This window comes from Pongo pygmaeus, chromosome 19 (assembly GCF_028885625.2).
Source record: "Pongo pygmaeus isolate AG05252 chromosome 19, NHGRI_mPonPyg2-v2.0_pri, whole genome shotgun sequence".
Taxonomy (NCBI): domain Eukaryota; kingdom Metazoa; phylum Chordata; class Mammalia; order Primates; family Hominidae; genus Pongo; species Pongo pygmaeus.
The window spans coordinates 98,214,151-98,233,078 of record NC_072392.2 but is presented as its reverse complement, the minus strand read 5'-3'; the positions used below and the strand labels follow the sequence as shown (position 1 = coordinate 98,233,078).

Sequence of the window (18,928 nt, the reverse complement as noted above, 5' to 3'; positions counted from 1 at the left end):
TGATCATGAAAATGCTTTCCCATCCGAGTGGAAGTAGAACTGTGCAGTGGGGTTCATGCCTTCATTTCTTCACAGGTGTTTACAGGGCATATTCAGCCATGCCTGTATGTGTGTTTAAGCTTGGTGCGTAGGTTTAAATGGCTCCCCCATGACCCCTGTCCCCCTCTGGGTGGGGTAGGCAGGGAGAAGTGTGGCGATCATCACATGACCTGTTCCACCAGCCCCCCGTCCAGCTCCGACGCCGGCCTGCGGTTCCCGGACAGCAACGGCCTCCTGCAGACCCCACGCTGGGATGAGCCGCAGCGGGTGTGCGCCCTGGAGCAGATCTGCGGGGTGTTCCGCGTGGACCTGGGCCACATGCGCTCCCTCCGCCTTTTCTTCAGGTAGGAAGCATCTCTGGGCGCCTCCTGGGAGTTGGCCTGTGTGTGCTTTCCCTGACAGCCTGGGCTTTGCGGCCGGTGCAGTGCACGGCTTGGGGACACAGGGCCCCGGACGGAGTCTTCCCAAGCGTCTGCCTTCCTCCCTCGCTGATCTTGTGGGCAGTGGTTCCCCGCTGTGGCTCCCTGACAGTTCTCAGGCTGGGTGAGCTACCGAACTCACTCCCCTACCTTCAGCGTGATGGTAGCCAGCGGTTGCTTGCAACTCTGGCTCGGGAGAAGAAACCAAACCAGGGCAGAGAGTAGCAGCTGCAGGCGGCTCTGATCCCCGGGAGATGCTCTGGAGCTCCGCCACCTGTGCGGGTCGGGCCGCGGCTTTCCGGATGGAGGCTCCCTTCCTTTCGTGATGGGTGGGCGATGCCTAGTTTCCTGCAGTCATTCCCCACATCAGATCCTCCTCCTTATAGTCAGGGCTGCCCAGCCGCAGACATCACCAATGAGAGGCCCGGGCTTAGAAGAAGCCGGCGTGTCCAGAAGCTGGGGGGGTTCCCAGACCCGGAGCCACATTCCAGCCTTTCATCTAAGGGCAGCCGGGGTTGGGCTGACAGCACTGACGGATGTTTAGTGAGTTTCCCTGGAGGGTTCTCCCAGAGTTCCACCCACACACAACGAAGGAGGTCTGTTCCCAGGAGGTTGTCTTAGCACATGGCCTGCCAGGGCTCAAAACTGGATTCCAGGGCACTCAGCATTGGGACCCAGGTCTCCCGGACTGCAGGGACCATGTAGCCAGGCAGGCGGTGGTGGGGAGAAGGCCACTCCGGCAGGTCTCCAGAGAGGAGCTCCAGGGCCCCCCAGGAAGGAGCAGTTTTGCCATCTTCAGCAAAGGGGGTGATGGTTTTTGTTCGGTGTAGTTCTGTCCCCTCCCGCTAGCAGCCAACTCCACTGGGACTCACTGTTTCCTGCTTCTGAGGTTGGCGACAGTGGCCTCTGATTATACTTGGAAATAAAACCCCCGTGTTTACATATTCATCGGGCTTCCCTCTCCCCCTTCCAATGGCCCTTCAGCGACGAGGCCTGCACCAGCGGCCAGCTGGTCGTTGCCAGCCGAGAGAGCCAGTACAAGGTTTTCCATTTTCACCACGGCGGCCTGGACAAGCTGTCCGACGTGTTCCAGCAGTGGAAATACTGCACCGAGATGCAGCTCAAAGACCAGGTAGCCCAGCAGACCGCCCCAGAACGCCCGGCGGTTGACACTCTCGCCCCCGCACGGGCCCCGTCTCCCTCCTGGGTCTTGTGTCTGGGGTCCCCGGGCCCGGGGGCTTACGGGGTGTGACCCACGGTAGCTTTCGGCCGTCAGAGCAGCAACTTTGGGTTTGAAACCTTTGCCCAGGGCCTTTCGGTAAAGTCAGTGCCCTGCACTTGAAAAATCATGTTTTGACAAGACTTCCTGCCATATTTTGCTCAATCTACGTACAAATGTAATAAGAGCTCTTTAATTATCTGTTTAAGATACTGTATGTGCTTATTAGAAATGGGGCTGACTTTAAAATTCCCTTCCTTCCCACAGAGCCTCCTGCTGGCTTCCCTTATTACAGTAGCATGGCTTTTTTTCCCCCTACATTGAACAACCTTTGATTTTTGAATTAAATGTCAGCTGCAGTTTTGCCCTGGATTCGTGACTGCTCGCGGAGACAATCTGACAGGCTGGCTCCCTGCTCGCAGAACAGCGATCCCTTTGTATGTGGCCAATCACATGTAATTCATTGCAGGCTCTCCCGGCAGAGGGAAGTTAGGCCGAACGAGGCATTAATTCCGTTTTTGCGGCTGGGGTTGGAGAGAGTGGGGGGCGGCGGCACAGTGGGCCGGGGAGGAGAGAGCCGCAGAGGGAAACCGATTTTAAGATGAAGGTATTTTCATTTTAATTGCGCCTAATTACACTCGCCATTTAGGGGTTTGTATGCAGGGGACGGCCCTTGCCCTCCTTTCAGAAGAGAGAGAGGCTTTTAATCCTGGGAAAAGCACCGCTGGCCTCTGAAGCCGCGCGGCTGAGATCCTGACCTTTGCCCAGTTTTCCTCCCGTCCAGCAGGTCGCCCCCGATAAGACGTGCATGCAGTTCTCCATCCGCCGCCCCAAGCTGCCGTCCTCCGAGACGCACCCCGAGGAGAGCATGTACAAGAGGCTCGGCGTCTCTGCCTGGCTCAACCACCTGAATGAGCTGGGCCAGGTGGAGGAAGAGTACAAGCTGCGGAAGGTGAGGTCCGGGCCCGCCCGGCTGGCCCCGCGGAGAGCTGGCCGGGAACCGGGAACGAGCGAGAGGGAAGGAGGGCCAGGGCCTGGCCGCCCGCCCGCACCCACGGGCCACCTCCTCGTGAGGGCCCCGTTTTCTTGTGTGAGGCTCTCTGTGAACACACCGATAAAGCAATCAAAGCTGCTGCGTTGAAAAAAACAAAAAAAAAACACACAAAAAAACCTCCCTCGAGGGTTTGGGGGGATACCGTGTCAGCCTGCATAGAAGCGTTTGCAGTGAAATGCAGCATTTCCAAAACCAGGGATTAGGCCATGACGTGAGAACGACACGTTAATCTGAGCGCCACCCCAGGGGGGGCATTGACATTGAAATGAGCCGGGTTTGTGTCCTGTATGGGAATTGAAGGCCACTGCTTTCCCCTTGTAAATATGTGCAAATTGCAGAGATCTGAATCAAGGCGCACCAAAACCACCAAAACACACATCTCTGAGGATTTGGGGGTTCTTTGAGCTGCCCTATTTTATCCCCTCCCCAACTTTTGCCGCTTCCTCCAGGCCATTTTCTTTGGCGGTATTGATGTGTCAATCCGCGGGGAGGTCTGGCCCTTCCTGCTGCGCTATTACAGCCACGAGTCCACGTCGGAGGAGCGGGAGGCGCTGCGGCTGCAGAAGCGAAAGGAGTACTCTGAGATCCAGCAGAAAAGGTAACCGCCGGGGCCAGCCCGGCCCACCCCGCCGAGCCGCGGAGGAAAATGTCATTTGAAAAGGCAATTTGAGGTGCAATTCAGCATTGATAATATGTTTCGTGACCCATAGTTTCTTTCAAAAATGGGTCTCCCAGGAACGTGAGTGATAGGGTGGGATAAGTGCAGTCATTAAACCAAGCACTCGGGCCTCGGAACTGCGGGGCTCGTTAGCTCACATGTCAAGGTTTTAGAATTCTCGTTCAACAGACTTAACTAGGCGCTGACGTCCCACAGCCGAAGGCTGGGGCTGGGAGCAGGGCCTGGAGGGGTGAAGGCATCCGGAGACTGTGTCCCACTTGGGCTCTGCTAACCCGGGACTGGGCTCAGCTCTCTCTCCAGGAGGCTGGGACTGGGTGAAGCCCCTGGGCTGTGCTCAGCTCCCCTCCAGAACGCTGGGCCAGGGCCAAGGCCTCATTACCCACTGGGCTGCAACTTGCTCTCCTCTCTGGGACGCTGGAGCCTGTGAGGCTGAGTTAATATCAAGGAGAGCCTTGGATACACGCCAGCCATCCGCCGCATCCGGGGAGGGTCTGCAGCAGGCAGCAGCCGCCCAGCTCCCATCCAGGGAACGGGGGTTGGGAGGAAGGGTGGCTTCCTGGAGTGTGTGCACCACACGATGCCTCTGGGTGCCACCCGCTGACCCCGGCTGGGTGCTTGGCTCCACACAGGCTCTCCATGACTCCCGAGGAGCACAGAGCGTTCTGGCGCAATGTGCAGTTCACTGTGGACAAAGACGTGGTCCGGACGGATCGGAACAACCAGTTCTTCCGAGGGGAAGACAATCCCAATGTGGAGAGCATGAGGTACTACCTCCCCAGCCAGCTCCTTTCCCATCTGCGAGTCTGCAAGCCTCACCTGACCGCTCTGGGAAGTAGATGAGCCCCCAGCGAGTTTCTGCAGGGGCTCTCTTCCAGGTTCATACATCAAAGCCCCAGAAGTGAAGGATACGCTACTCATGAGCTACTTCAGTTGGCATCTCAGAGCCATGGCATCCCAGGGAAGCCACCCAGGTCCCTGCCAGTGGGGCCCGCAGAGCCCCTCTATCCCCTGGGCACCACCAAGCCTGTCCTTGCTTGGCTCACACCAACCATGGACCAGCTTCCCCATGCACCCCCTCCAGCTCCCCGTGGGTGGTCCTGCAGTCACACAGCCACACAGAGCCAGAGGCTGGCATCTGTGACATTCTGCTACAGACTAGCAAATAATTGCACAAAATTAGCAGCCCACAGAAATGTCCCTGCCAGCCCACCCCTTGTCACAGGCAGTCCACCCTTCAGAAAATCAGAGCCGTGTTCCCCCTTAACCCCTGCTCTCAAGGTTCTGGGCCTAGACAGCAGCTAATAGCAGGCCATTACTTTTTTTTTTTTTTTTGAGACGGAGTCTCGCTCTGTCATCCAGACTGGAGTGCAGTGGCGTGATCTTGGCTCACTGCAACCTCCGCTTCCCAGGTTCAAGCAATTCTCTGGTCTCAGCCTCCCAAGTAACTGAGATTACAGGCGTGCACCCCACCATGCCCAGCTAAGTTTTGTATTTTTAGTAGAGACAGGGTTTCACCATGTTGGCCAGGCTCCTGACCTCAGGTGATCTGCCCACCTCAGCCTCCCAAAGTGCTGGGATTATAGGCATGAGCCACCGCACCCGGCCAGGCCATTACCTTTTGCAAAGCAAGGGTCTGTGTGTCTGGAACCTAAGCTTGGGCTCTGAGATGATGGCACAGCTGCCTTCCACTGAGGTGAAGGCAAGCGAGGGAAGGCAGGGTCCACGGCCCAGGGTTCTGCAGGCTGGGCAGTGTGCTGCGGTGAGGGTCATCCCCACCCACTGCTGTCTCCACTGCCTCCCAGGAGGATCCTGCTGAACTACGCCGTGTACAACCCTGCCGTCGGCTATTCCCAGGGGATGTCGGACCTGGTGGCGCCCATCTTGGCCGAGGTCCTGGATGAATCAGACACCTTCTGGTGCTTTGTGGGTTTGATGCAGAACACGATCTTCGTCAGCTCCCCTCGGGACGAGGACATGGAGAAACAACTGGTGAGGCTCAGGGGGATGGGTGCGTCCAAGAGCATGTGAGGGCCCGTGTTGCCTTTCCCCTTGTAGCCAGGGTTGCCGTGGTGATGTGTGCCTTGGCTGCTGTAGGTCAGTGGGCAGTGGAAACGCCAGGATAGGACTTGCCCGTGGGATATGGGCAGCTTAACCCATCTCGGCCTCCGGGGATGGCCCTCTGACTCCCTGTAGGTCCAGAGGCCACGTTGTGTGGGCTGCTCTGGTGCCCCTCCACCCCTGCACATGACAACCTGGCCCAAGCTCCCTGGCTGGCAAGGAAGAGGAGGCATCATCACACCCAGCCCCCTCTGAGCCTTAGAAAATGGGTCCTCAGGTGTGTCTAAGCTGCTCCCTGCAGGAGTCAACACAGCCAGGGCTTCTGAGTGCAGACAGGAAGAGGAGGGGCTCCTGAAACCCCCTGAGGTCTCCGGGGCAGTCCTCACACCCCACCCCTTCCCTGGGGTGCCCAGCTGATACAAAGGACCAGCCCTATGTAGACCAGGAAGCACTGAATGTCGGTGGTGGGGCTGAGCCCCGCTGGGTAAGGCAGCGCTGGAGGGCCAGCGTGTGGGACCGAGCCGGGGCACCTGCTCACTGTTCTCAGCACACATCATCCATGTCGACCAAGTACCTGCCGGGTGTAGTCACCAGACATTCACCCTTCCGGCTGGGCCAGGAAGCTGGCATTGTGAGCAGAGGACGCTGGGTGTCGGGGAGCACTGCAGGAGGTGCCCGTGATAAGGATAAGAGGGCTCCTGCACCGGGGACAGCTCCAGGGTGTGTGGGGTCTGGCCCTGAGTGTCGCTAAGGCTGGGCTGAGCGGAGCAGTCCCAGTGGTGGGACTGAGCGACCTGCTCTTCCTGGACCAGACCCGTCACAAGTAATGGGGGTGGAGCTGATGCAGGGCCTTCAAGGCCAGGGCCATGGAGCGTGTCTCATAGAACGGGGGTCCCCACTGCACGGCCACGGAGCATGTCTCATAGAACGGGGGTCCCCACTGCACGGCCACAGAGCATGTCTCATAGAACGGGGGTCCCCACTGCACGGCCACAGAGCGTGTCTCATAGAACAGGCGTCCCCGCTGCATGGCCACGGAGCATGTCTCATAGAACGGGGGTCCCCACTGCACGGCCACGGAGCGTGTCTCATAGAACAGGCGTCCCCGCTGCATGGCCACGGAGCATGTCTCATAGAACGGGGGTCCCCACTGCACGGCCACGGAGCGTGTCTCATAGAACAGGGGTCCCCACTGCACGGCCACAGAGCGTGTCTCATAGAACGGGGGTCCCCACTGCACGGCCATGGAGCGTGTCTCATAGAACAGGGGTCCCCACTGCACGGCCATGGAGCGTGTCTCATAGAACAGGCGTCCCCGCTGCATGGCCACGGAGCGTGTCTCATAGGATGGGGGTCCCCACTGCACAGCCACAGAGCGTGTCTCATAGAACGGGGGTCCCCACCCCCAGGCCACAGAGCGTGTCTCAGAATGGGGTCCCCACCCCAGGACACAGAGTGTGTCTCATAGAACGGGGTTCCCCAGCCCCAGGCCACAGAGTGTATCTCATAGAATGGGATCCCCACTCCCAGGCCCAGGGCTGGTGCCGGTCCATGGCCTGTTAGGAACCGGCCGCACAGCAGGAGGTGAGTGGTGGACGGGCCAGCGAGCATTCCCGCCTGAGCTCCACCTCCCGTCAGATCAGCGGCCGCATTAGATTCTCACAGAAGCTCAAACACGAGAACCCTATTGTGAACTGAGCATGTGAGGGGTCTAGGTTGTGTGCTGCTTATGAGAATCTAATGCCTGATGATGTGAGGGGGAACAGTTTCAACCTGAAACCATTCGCACTACCTTGTCCGTGGAAAAATTGTCTTCCAGGAAACGGGTCCCTAGTGCCAAAAAGGTTGGGGACCGCTGCTATAGACTGGCTGTTAGTGGGTCGCTGATGACAGGCTGGGAGAGCTGAAGCCAACAGAGAGGATTTGAAGGCAAAGGAGCCCAAGCAGGGAGGTGCAGGCACCTGCACGGGGGCAGGAGTGGAGCGTCTGCAAGGGGGTCAGCCACATGAGTGGGCTTGGCTTGGCTGTAGGCCACAGGGCGGAGGGCTGGCCGCACAGCTTCAGCGCAGTCTCCCGTGGGAACATTGGGCCACCTGTGTGGGAAGGGGGCATGTGGCCCCGAGCTCTGCCCCAGGATCCCGCCAGCTGTGATCTAACTCCACCTGGGCCGGGGGGCTGAACCCAGCCGAGCCTACTCACTCTGCATCAATGGGTGTGTGTGACGTCGGGTGTCCACATTGCTTGGGGAGGCAGTTACAGTGTCCAATGCCGTTCACTCCTGACGGCTGATGGCAGCACATGGCTGGGTGACTCACTGAATGCTGGAGATTGATTTTCCAGCGCCATTGATGAAGTCAGCGGCCTGGGCCCGAGTGCTGCCAGAAATAGCCCCAATCTTGTCCCACGTCACTGGGAGGTGACCTTAATAGCAGGAATCGAGCATCCTGGGGCCCAGATACGTCCCCTTCCTGCCCTAAATCAGCTCTGGAAGATGATAGATCTCGGTGAACATGGCCGAAGAGGGGTGGGGGGGGCTCCCTGGATGATCCGCTCACCTCACCAGGAGGAGTGGACGTGGGAAATGGCCCCCAAGTGTCCAAGTGTCCGCTGAGGGTGGGGAGCCTTCCTGGCCATGGAGCGGCTGCCAGCGTCCTGCCACGCCCGGGCACAACACTGCCTCACCCTGGACCACACCACAGCCTCCGGAACAGTCAAATCTGGGAGGAACTGGCAGAGGCAGGTGTGAGCTGATTCCAGTGGCGGAATAAAGCGTTGGGGGGCAGGCACATGCAGCAGGTAGAGGTCCCTGGGTGTGCTTTTCCAGGTTGGAGTGGCCCAGGGAAGGGCCCCAGTGGGAGTGGGCGTCCTGGGCAGCAGGCCCTCATGGGACCAGAGCTAACTAACGCGTGATGGCCTCGCTCCCAGCTGTACCTGCGGGAGCTGCTGCGGCTGACACACGTGCGCTTCTACCAGCACCTGGTCTCGCTGGGCGAGGACGGCCTGCAGATGCTCTTCTGCCACCGCTGGCTCCTGCTGTGCTTCAAGCGGGAGTTCCCTGAGGCCGAAGCGCTGCGGATCTGGGAGGCCTGCTGGGCCCACTACCAGGTGAGTCAGGACAGGGGCCAGGAGGCCTGCTGGGTTCACTACCAGGTGAGCCAGGGCAGGGACCAGGAGGCCTGCTGGGTTTACTACCAGGTGAGCCAGGGCAGGGGCCAGGAGGCCTACTGGGTTTACTACCAGGTGAGCCAGGGCAGGGGCCAGGAGGCCTACTGGGTTTACTACCAGGTGAGCCAGGGCAGGGGCCAGGAGGCCTACTGGGTTTACTACCAGGTGACCCAGGGCAGGGGCCAGGGCTGGGGAGGTTGGGACCATGGCCCCTGAACCTCCGTGGCCACCCTGCCTGCTGCCCCTGTCCGCCTCGCTGCCCCCACCCACAGCCACACATTAGCCCCCCATACGGTGACTGCCTTCCCGTCCCACGTGGCTGGCTTCAGACCTTACAGCTCGCCTCCCCAGTCACTGAAATCGATGCAAATTGCCCGCTGACTGCACTCATTACCACTTTCTGGAGCTGAGCTCCCTCCTGTCACAACCAATCAGTGTGAGTGACACTGTCGGGGGCCTACGCTAGGCCACAGCAGCCCAGGACGCTGGTGCCCACGAGCGTGAGCCAGCACCGCCCCACCCCCTTGGGACCACCCTGCCACGAGGGCCGACTCACCCATTACCCTCCTGTGCAGAGAAAGGGCCTGAGATCCCACTTCCCTGTCGGCCCCTCCGGAGGGCCCCAATCAGTGATACCGACTTCGACTCTCCATCCACCATCACCAGTGTCTTCTCAGCAAATTCCCCTTGGAGCACAGCACTGGCTCTGTCACATGGCCTTAACGCCCAAATTAGGGACGAGCTGGAGATGTCAAAAGATAAGCAAGTTGCTTTGAATCCATCAGCCTTATTTAAAAAAACTCAAATGGACGCATCCAGGAGGGCTGGACCCTTTTGCAGGAGCTGGCTCCATCCACCACGGCAGCTCCAGCAGCCTCCGTCAGAGAACCCTGAAGATGGAGGCAAACACCCATCTGCTGGAAGACATTTGCGTCAGCGTCTCCTGTCCTCACTCACACTGCAGGGGGCTGATGTCTGATAAAAGCGAGTCTGAAGCCACGGAGTGCCGGTGCCACATGCCGCCTTTGCATGCGTTCATCGGCTGGCCCCTGGCCTGGGTCTAGGTTTCCCTCCTGGCTTAGCCTGCTGGATGTGCACGCGCAGGGTGGACGATCTGCATTAATAAAGGGAAGCACGGCATGGATGGTCTGAGAGGCTTCATTCCCACCACCCCCAAAGAAAAAAATCGTGCCTCGTTCTATGTTTTCCCAGTGGCAGATTTGCCGCCCTCATTCCTTTACGTTCAGGCTGATGTTACCCGTGAACTCAGGGCGTGGCCCAGCAGATGGGACCCTTTCCCGTGGACACCTACTGTGTCCCATGTGTAATGAGATCCAGTAGGAATTCCAGCGGGAGGCCCACGTGATGCGGGATCTCTGTTGGCTGCCATTTTGTTGGAAGTCCACAAAGCAAGTTTCTGTTGTTTTCAGACTGTGGGCTCGATTTAGCCACAGTCGGTCCCATCCCTCCATCAATTTGGTAGTATTACGGGGTGTGGGTGAGGGTGGGCTGCCGATGAGCTGGGAGTGAGCTCTGTGGAATGGGAAGGTTGCTGCCAGGTGAGGCCTTTAACTGTTCAGTGACCCCTGAGCGAGAAAACGCTTTTGATGCTATCCGTCCGCTGCCAGCGTGTGGTGGGGCTGGACGGCCCTACGCCCTGCCTGTCCTGGGAACTGAAATCTGCTTATGCTGTACAGGCTGTGGAGATCGTGCCCTCCCTCTCCCTCCCCACATTCCTCTCCCAGAGAAGCCGGGCGTCCACCTTCCTGCAACCCCTCCGCTGTGTCTCACACCAGCCACAGTTCAAGTCACTGCAAAAGGATCCGTCAGAGCCAAAACAAGACCGTCCCAGATTAGTTCAGAGGAAGCAGCCGGGCAGGCTGGTGCGTGGCCTCTCCAGGAGCAGGCTGGGGCGTGGGAGTCGCCTGTAGCCTCTGCCCTCATGGTGTGCTCTGCTCAGCCTGGGCCGGGGACACCGTTCCGTCTGGTTTGTGTGGTCGACGTCAGGAGACTAAACATGGACTTCCCCGTGCCCCCGTCCTTCCTGTACCTCCGGAAGCGCGTGTGCATCAAAGGTGGCGTGCCTTGAGGCGGCCAGGCCGGAGAGCACACAGGATGCAGCCGTCAGGACCTGGCGTGGGCTTCTTGCTGCGCACAGCGCATTGCTGGCAGGCCCCGTGAGGTGGTCTTTAAGGGGAGGGCTGCGGAGTCCTCCAAGTATGCCTGAAAAGAGGCTCAAGGACAGGGCGATCATTTCAGCCACCCTGTGGGCGAGCTGCTGTGCCCACTCTGTTAGGATCTTCCCACTTTTCTAGCCACAAACCCTAGAGTCGTCTCTGGGGCATGATTTGGGGGGTGTGGCCTGGAGCCAGGAGGACAGGCTGACCCGTGGGTGGCTGCCAGAGGCACATTCCATGACCCGCCGGAGTGAGTTCTGACCCAGACTTCCGCACACACCGTTGCTCAGGACCGTTACAAATGAGTCCTCCCCATGAGCACAGGCCAGGCCTTCTGAGGAAGGGCGCTCTTGGCACCCCCCACCCCCACCCCGTCATGGAGACCACCCACATTGCCACCCAGGAGAGCAGCAGCAGCCCATGGGGGCTGAGCTCAGCATCTTCCCCTCTGGATGTCACAGCAGCCTGGGCATGTGGGTACTGGGACAGACGCCGTGTGCGGGTGGGGAAACTTAGGGCCGAAGAGGCGGTGCAGCTTGCCCGGGGCCACACGGCCCCCGAGCTGGGCTGTGAGCCCAGACCCCTCGCTCACACCCTGGCACTCAGTTTTCCCCTGAGTGCAGGGCCTGGGGCTCGGTCAGAGCCCGTGTCTGAACTCTACCCGCCTCCACAGACGGACTACTTCCACCTTTTCATCTGCGTGGCCATCGTGGCCATCTATGGGGATGACGTCATCGAGCAGCAGCTGGCCACGGACCAGATGCTCCTGCACTTCGGAAACCTGGCCATGCACATGAATGGGGAGCTCGTTCTCCGGAAGGTGAGGCTGCCCCAGACGTGGGCCCTGCCCTGCCCCGCCCCCAGAGCCCCACCCCACCAGCTCGTTCTCAGAAAGGTGAGGCTGCCCCAGATGTGGGCCTCGCCCCCCAGAGCCCCATCCCCACCATGGCCCCCCAGCACGTGCCCTCCCCCACACGTAGCACTGGGGGCTCCCCACTAAGGCCTCGCGGTCAGCACCTGTCTCGGCCTGGCTGTGTCACCTTGGCTGTCTCTTCACTTTCCTGGGGTGCCCGCCCTGACACAGGAGCCTCCCTCACTGGCTGAGGAGGGAACGAATTCCCCGGGGCTGAAGGACAGGACAGGTTCCCTACCCTGGGGTACCTCGCTTACAACCCAGAGCTAGGAACACTGAGAAGGAGGCTGGACCTGGGGGCACGGTGACCAGAATACTGGGGACCTTGGGCTTTCGCCCCCTCCCCCACTTCCCAGACTCCTCCTGGAGATGCTGCCCATTAGCTCTCTGGTGGTCCTCAGAGCAGTGAAGGGGCGTCCCAAGGTCGGTGGTGCCCTCTGGCACAGGACACAGATCCTGCAGGAGCTGAGAGGCTGCTGGGGGTGGGGGGGTGGGGGGGTGGAGCAAGGTGCGGGGGAAAGAGAGAGGGGTGCTGCTGAAGGGACAGGTGGGCTTGGCTGGGCACGGCCCGGCCCTGTGCTGGTGTTGGTCCTGTTCACCCTCCTGAATGAAGCCCATTCAAGGGCCTTGTTCACCTTGAGCCACCTGTGAGCACAGCCCGAGCACCTTGTGGGTCCCATCACTGCAGCCACCTAAGACCCAGGGCCCCGTGGTGCCGGTGATGGTGGGAGATGCAGGCAGAGCCCTCAGCCCAGGACTCAGTGAGCCCCTGAGGTGGAGGCCATTGCTGCTGTTGCTGTCGTTGGCCACTCCCATGGGGACCCTAGGCTGCCAGGCTGTCCCCCGGCCCCTCCTCACCCCCTGTCCTCTCTCTGCAGGCGAGGAGTTTGCTGTACCAGTTCCGCCTCCTGCCCCGGATTCCCTGCAGCCTGCACGATCTGTGTAAGCTGTGTGGGACAGGCATGTGGGACAGCGGCTACATGCCCGCGGTGGAGTGCACTGGCCACCATCCAGGCTCGGAGAGCTGTCCCTATGGGGGCACGGTGGAGATGCCTTCCCCCAAGCCCCTGAGGGAAGGCAAGAAGGGCCCAAAGACGCCGCAGGACGGCTTCGGCTTCCGCAGATAGGTCGGGCCCCCGACACTGGACAGGGGTTGAGGGGACCTCCCCAGAGGCCCCAGGCACGGGAGGGGGTGGGGCTGGGCGTGAAGGGGACAGGGGACAGTAGAAACCTAAGGAAAATGCTTTTGGGCAACATGAGAGGAACCTTTTCGTGTTAATGACAAAATTAGAGTCTGGAAGTGACAGAAGTCAGATCTACAGCCACCCAGAGGAAAGTCAGCTCCTGAAACGCTGCAGTGGAACGCGCAGCCACCGCACCTGGGACGCAGGCTGGCTGGGCTCTCCTGCTGGCTGCCCTGGAGGATTTCACCATGTCCCAGGATTTGCTCCAGCCTCATGGGCAGCCAGACAGTGTCGCCAGGCAATGAGGAAAGCAGAGACACGAGAGGAAGGCCTCACTCACCCACTGTGTCGAGGGCTGCAGAACAGAGCGGGGTCCTGTCCAGGCCTGGAGACATCTTTGCAAGCCAGACACACTTCCTCTTGAGACCTCGTTCTCTCGGAGTGAGCCAAACACACTTCCCAAAGCTTCCCCAGCCACAGCTGGGATGCCGATGGAAAGACATCTGCCATAAAAAAGAAGGAAAAGATAAAAAGCCCAACCGATGTGGGGATAGAGAGGCGGAAGAGCAGTCAGGCTTGAGGAGCTGGCGCTTGTAATGTTTATCCATTTAAACATTTCGTCCTCCTGGTACATGAAGGGAACTGCCTGCCCAGGAGCCTGAGCCTCAGGCTGTTGGAGAAGCAACCGATGCCTTTTTCTTTGCTGGGGGTCTTCTACGTGAGGTTCCTTGGCGTTGTTTAAGGTCAACCCCACCAAATACAGCAACAGCTGGGGCTTGAATGGGTCGATGTGTGTGTGTGTCTCTGCGTGCGTGCATGCATGCGTGTTTGTGTTTGCAGGATCCTCTGACGATGATCTGCTTTGTCCCAGGGACGTGGTAGTATATTACCTGACCAACCAAGACAAGGACACCTGGAAATGGTTAGAGTCTTCCACTTCCCTTCAGGACCTGTGAACTCAGATATGTAAGTCAGCTTCTCAGGTGGTCGGACGTGAGAGCGACCACAGTGAAGGAGCCAGCACTCAGGGCTCTTTGCCTTCTATGTGGGAATGAGGTCTTCCCAACAGACTCTCCCTCTTCCAAAAGATTGTGTATCAGTTGCTCCTTCTGGGATTTAGAGATGGACAGAAAAGGGTATGCGATCTATGCTGTGAGAACTCCCAGCCAGCTTAGAAATGTCGAGCCATTTGCACAGAAAGCCACTCCTTGAGCAAGGAGACCAAATCCCTCCTGAAATCCTCCATCGTGTCGTTCTGGGGAGAAAAGCCCTTGATGTGCTGAGAACCATCATGGGGACCAGAATAGAGGGCTTCTTCCCACTCAAAGCTTTTCTCCCTGGAGGGTGGGCACTGCTAGGCCATGCCACTTCAAAGCAGTGTTCCTCAGCAGGAAAGGGGAGGTCACCACTTACCGGCTTCCTCCACCTTCTCGGCTTCTCTTTTCTCCATGAACCCAGGTCATCCAGCAGGTACTTCCAAGTTCCCAGGTCTGTCTGCCCAAGAGCCTTTTGGGGAGACTGTCCTGGAGCCCCATCAGTGCCCAGATCCTGGGGTACCGACTGTTGCTGTCTAGCAGTGGGGGATCCTGTGGTGGGAGTGGGGTGGGCTTCTCATCCACGTTGCTTCTGGGAAGAGAGGGTTGCCTTTCTGGGCTAGGGAGGTGGCTAGAGCTTCTGCCCTGACCCTCCGCTAGAAACCAGTTATATCCATTGCCACAGCAATACTGTGTAACAAATCCCCCAACACTCGGTGGCCTGCAACAATCAGCACTGATCTAGGGCAAGAGTCAGCAGTCTGGGCGGGGTGATTCTTCTGGTCTAGGCTGGGCTTGTTTGTTTAGGGCCAGTGGGCTGTTAAGTCCCAGGGGATGCTCATGGTGCAGAGGTCGGACCTGGCCCTGCTCTTTGGTCTCTTGCGTCCCTCCTGCAGGCCAGCCATGGCAGAGCCAAAGGCACGGAGGGAGAGACAGCAAGTGCCTTTCCAAGCCTTGGTGGACACCACACCTGCAGCCCTCCCCTTGGCCACAGCAAGTCACGTGGCTGGGCTCAGCATTAAGCGGTGGGGGACGGACCTGCCACTTTAGCGTCCGCTCTGCACAGTCGGGTGGCAGTAGGCTGAGAATTTGGAGGGCTAAAGAACTGGGACTCTGGAGAGTCTGTATCCTAATAATGCCTGCTTTGGAGCACTTATTCCCCACTCCCCCGCTCCAGGAGAATAGCGTCCCTGGTCCTAGCATTTCACTAGATACCTCGTGCCTTTGAGCTGCTGTGTTTGGGAAGGAGCAAAAGGGTAGGCAAGTCCAGGGCTCCCCTCACTTGGGAAGGTCCTAGTAGAAGGCATTCCTTCTGAGTCTCCTGGCCCTACAGCTTCTCACCCCTGCTGCTCCCCAAGACCTGACCCAGACCAATCAGCTGCATCTCTGCACCAAGTGCCACCCCCGCCATGCACTGCTCGCACCTCACGCTCCCCATGGGCTGGCCCCGACCCCAGTGAAGTCTGCACCTCTCGGACCAGCCAGGACCTCGGAAGCCATGACCTGGGTGTTCAGGGATTGGCGGAGGAGACGCTGCTCCGGGGGGGATGGAGAAGCCCCGCCCCTCCGCAACTCCCTTAATCTGGATGCAATTAGAGGAAACCAGCCAAAAACCCCGCGGCAGCTGTTGCCCCGGGATTATTCCCAGCCAGCGAGAGGCATTAGGGCGATAATTCAGTCATTAGACTTCTAGCCTTCCCACCGCCAGAACGTGCAAATAGGGGATAATCAGCCCTGCACGGCCATCCTCAGCAATGCTGCTTATTTAACCCATTTTTTAAAATGACACTTAATGTTATTGGCTGGCGTACGTGTGTGCGCATACTTAAAAGTTGACGCGTGGTGCGGCCCTGCTGCTAATGTCTGTGCTGACAGCGTCGCCCGATGTTGCTCAGGGCCTCTGGGAAGAGAGGGCACCTTTGATGTGGGTGTGCTGGCACCCAAGAGGCAGCGTGGTCAGGCTCGATGCTTGCCAGCCCTGGAAGGTCCCGCCAAGGTTAGGGGGTCGGGTGAGCACTCAGAGATCTGGGGAGGAAGCGAGGAGCCTGGTGTCCTCATCAGGTGCAGAGGGGAAATGCATACTGCTCCAGAAGGTTCTGATTCAAGTCTCAGCCCTGAGGACTCAGAACTCACAAGTCATGGACCAAGTATGGAGGGAGGGAGGGCCCCAGCGCACCCCTGCGGGGGAGGAGGAGGGTCTGAAGGTGGGAGGGCAGCTCCATGAGCAGCCACTGTTCCTGACCAGCTGAAGTGCCGGGTAGGGGGAGGTTTCCATGTCCAGGAAGGAGAGGACCTCCATCCTCTGACCTTTCAGTTTTCTGTAACAGCCCAGTGTGAAGCTCGGCGGGGGCGGGCAGGGCATCAGGACAAGATGAAGATGCTGGTTCTGGAATGAGGCCTCCCCTTGGGCTAAGGGGTAGTGGCTGGCAGAGGTTGCCCAGCTCTTTTGGAGGCCACAGGGAATAGAGGTGGGGTGGCAACAGGAAATAGGGTGCGGGCTGTAGACCACAGTAGGTGGGGTGGTGCTTCCGTTCCAGTGAGGCCGCCCCCCTGAGCCCCCTCGTCTGCATCTTGTTTGGCAGAAATAGCTGTGGGGCACAGCCCCCAGATGATGGCAATCTGCCCACGCTGTACCCTCTGGGGAATGAAATCTTGCTCCTTGTGCAGCCTCCCCTTTCCCTTGCAGCGGGGGGCTGAGGGTGCCAGGGCTCCACCCTTGGCTCGCTGGGCAGAGGGAAGCATAACTCCCTGTATGCTCTGCAGGGGCCCCTGCAGGCCACTTTGCCTCAGAGGAAGGAGGAGAGGTCCCCTGGGAAAACACAAACACACACACACACACACACACGCACGCGCGCACATGCACATATACACACACGCACGCATGCACACACACGCACGCGTGCACATGCACATATACACACACGCACGCATGCACACACACACACGTGCAGGGGTGCAGCCTAAGTCAGTGAGGCCAGGACTGGCTGCCCAGCTGGGCCTGCCCCATTCTTGGAGTCCCCGGGGAATGAGCCTCAGGATCCACTTGGTCCCTTGTTTCTAAGCCAGGCTGCAGGGCCGTTCCTGGGTGTGAAAGCGTTCTATCCTGTCTCCAGTCAGAGGGAACCGCCCCCAAACTAGAAAGCTAATTTCCCCCGAAGGTTCATGAAGCCAGAGGCATGCCCTTGTGGGTTGGTCGGGAGAGGGGTGAGAGGCAGTGCTGTGGAAGGGGCCTGGCCCCTGCTGCCTGCGATTCTCCCTGGGTATGTGGCCTGCCTCCTTCAGCCTCAGTTTCCTCACCTGTAACATGAGAACAACGATGCCTGCCTGCCCAGGCCACCTCCTGGACTGCAGTGGGGACTCTAAGTGTAAAACTGTCACGAGGATGGTTTATGAAGTCCCAGGGACCACGCCTGCCACTCAGGGAAGAGACCGCTGACCTCAGCCATCAGCCGCGTGCATCGTGAGGGGCGGCGAGCTCAGGACGGAGAGCTCTCCCCTGGTTCGGAGTCAGCACACCTGCACTCCCATCCACACACCCGCCCAGCTGTGTGTCCTCCGCCGAGGGCAAGCCTCTCTGTGACTCTTCTGTAAAATGCACCCCATTCTGCCCACTCCTGCCATGAGACCCATCCTCAGCGATCCCGCCAGGCATGTGTGTGTGAATGCATGTGCAAAGCTCTCCATCAGAAGGGTGGTGTGGGCCCTGCAGGTCCTACCCCTCGGCCTTGAAGCTCCCTCAGGCTGTGGACTCTGGCCTCCTGGGTCTGAGCGTTAGAACCAGGAGAGGGGTGTCCCTGGGCAGAGCCAGGGGTGCAAACAGCCTGCAGCCATCTGGCCTTTTAAGGATATTGTGTTGCATTTCCAGGTAGGAAGGTAGCATTTCAAGTTCAAAGAGAGGTCGAGTCATGCAACCATCTTTCCTCCAGCACTTTGGGGGTAAGGAGGACAGTTTTTGTTACGGTTTAGGGGAAATTTTCATGAAATTTCTACCATTACCAATAGATTACTGATATCCATGGCAAGTGATCTGTTCTTGGTATTTGGTTTTGTTTTGGTTTGGTTTTTAAATGTAATCACCCATTGGTCAGGCCCAGGACTGGTCACCATGAGCTCTGCTAGCCACGGCCCCCACGATGCTTCCGGCTCTCATGGATTCCACAGCAAATAAATCTGTACTGACAACAGATGCACGCTGTACAGTGCCTCTAGAAGGTCCGGCGGGACTTGCTGGGTCAAAGCACGACAGGCTCTGTGCTGGCAAAGAGTGCCCTGCGGCAGCCCAAGGGCAGCCTACAGACTCCAGTGTGCCTGGCTTCTCCCATGTTCTGAGATGGAGAGGGGAAGGTGTAAAAGAGAGCTGGATGGGGGCTGTGGGGACCAAGGGTCCTGGGAGGCTGGCCAGGGGCTCAGCAAGCGCCCACTCTGGGAGGCCTTGCCCTCTGGGCTGTGGTTGGACAGCACTAGGCCTGCAGGGTTCTCTGCCAGGAGGAAGAGCAGCTCCGGACCTCGGGCCCCCCAGCAGGCAGCGATGGAGGGTGATGGGAGAGTTGATGAGTGCTCATGGGGTCTCACGCGGGAAAGGGCCCGTTAACTCTGAGCAACTGGGAGCCTCGCTCCCACCCCAGTGCCTGGAAACACAAACAGTATTTTATTGAGCCTTGGCTGCTGGGGCTCTGGTTTCAGGAAAAGCCTCAGTCTTGCATTTGTGAACTTCTAAGGAGGCAAACAAGGTGAATTTGACCTTGCTAGGAGCGGGAGTTAGGGAAAATTCAGGCTGCCCCACCAAGCCCTTGGAACCGTGCAGCAGGAGTCGGGAGGGATGGGCAAAGGTGGTTTGGCCCGTGGAGCGGGTCTCCTCGTCCTCCCGGAGCATGGGGGTTGGGGAGCTCCAGCTCTTCATCAAGCACCCTTTGGGGTTTCCAGCTGTTTTCTGTTGTTCTGTGTGTGTCTTTTCCCCTTTTGCCTGGTGGTGGGGGGCTGGAGGGTA

General features: G+C 59.1%; 1 protein-coding gene across 8 annotated transcripts in view; it reads left to right on the top strand.

The window, feature by feature from the left end:
* The window catches only part of TBC1D16 (TBC1 domain family member 16), a 101,482-nt gene extending 83,357 nt beyond the window's left edge, over positions 1-18,125 (top strand). The window contains exons 4-12 of one of the 8 annotated variants that reach the window (XM_054456576.2): positions 222-383; positions 1,443-1,590; positions 2,462-2,629; positions 3,181-3,329; positions 4,040-4,174; positions 5,213-5,399; positions 8,394-8,573; positions 11,484-11,630; positions 12,602-18,125. In XM_054456576.2, the coding sequence (XP_054312551.1) occupies positions 222-383; positions 1,443-1,590; positions 2,462-2,629; positions 3,181-3,329; positions 4,040-4,174; positions 5,213-5,399; positions 8,394-8,573; positions 11,484-11,630; positions 12,602-12,850 (1,525 nt within the window). In that variant the 3' untranslated portion in view covers positions 12,851-18,125. Of the gene's footprint in view, positions 1-221; positions 384-1,442; positions 1,591-2,445; positions 2,630-3,180; positions 3,330-4,039; positions 4,175-5,212; positions 5,400-8,393; positions 8,574-9,208; positions 11,457-11,483; positions 11,631-12,601 lie in introns of those variants that run through there. The other 7 variants (XM_054456577.2, XM_063656898.1, XM_054456578.2 and 4 more) reach the window with 7 other exon arrangements.
* Positions 18,126-18,928: the final 803 nt, after the last annotated feature.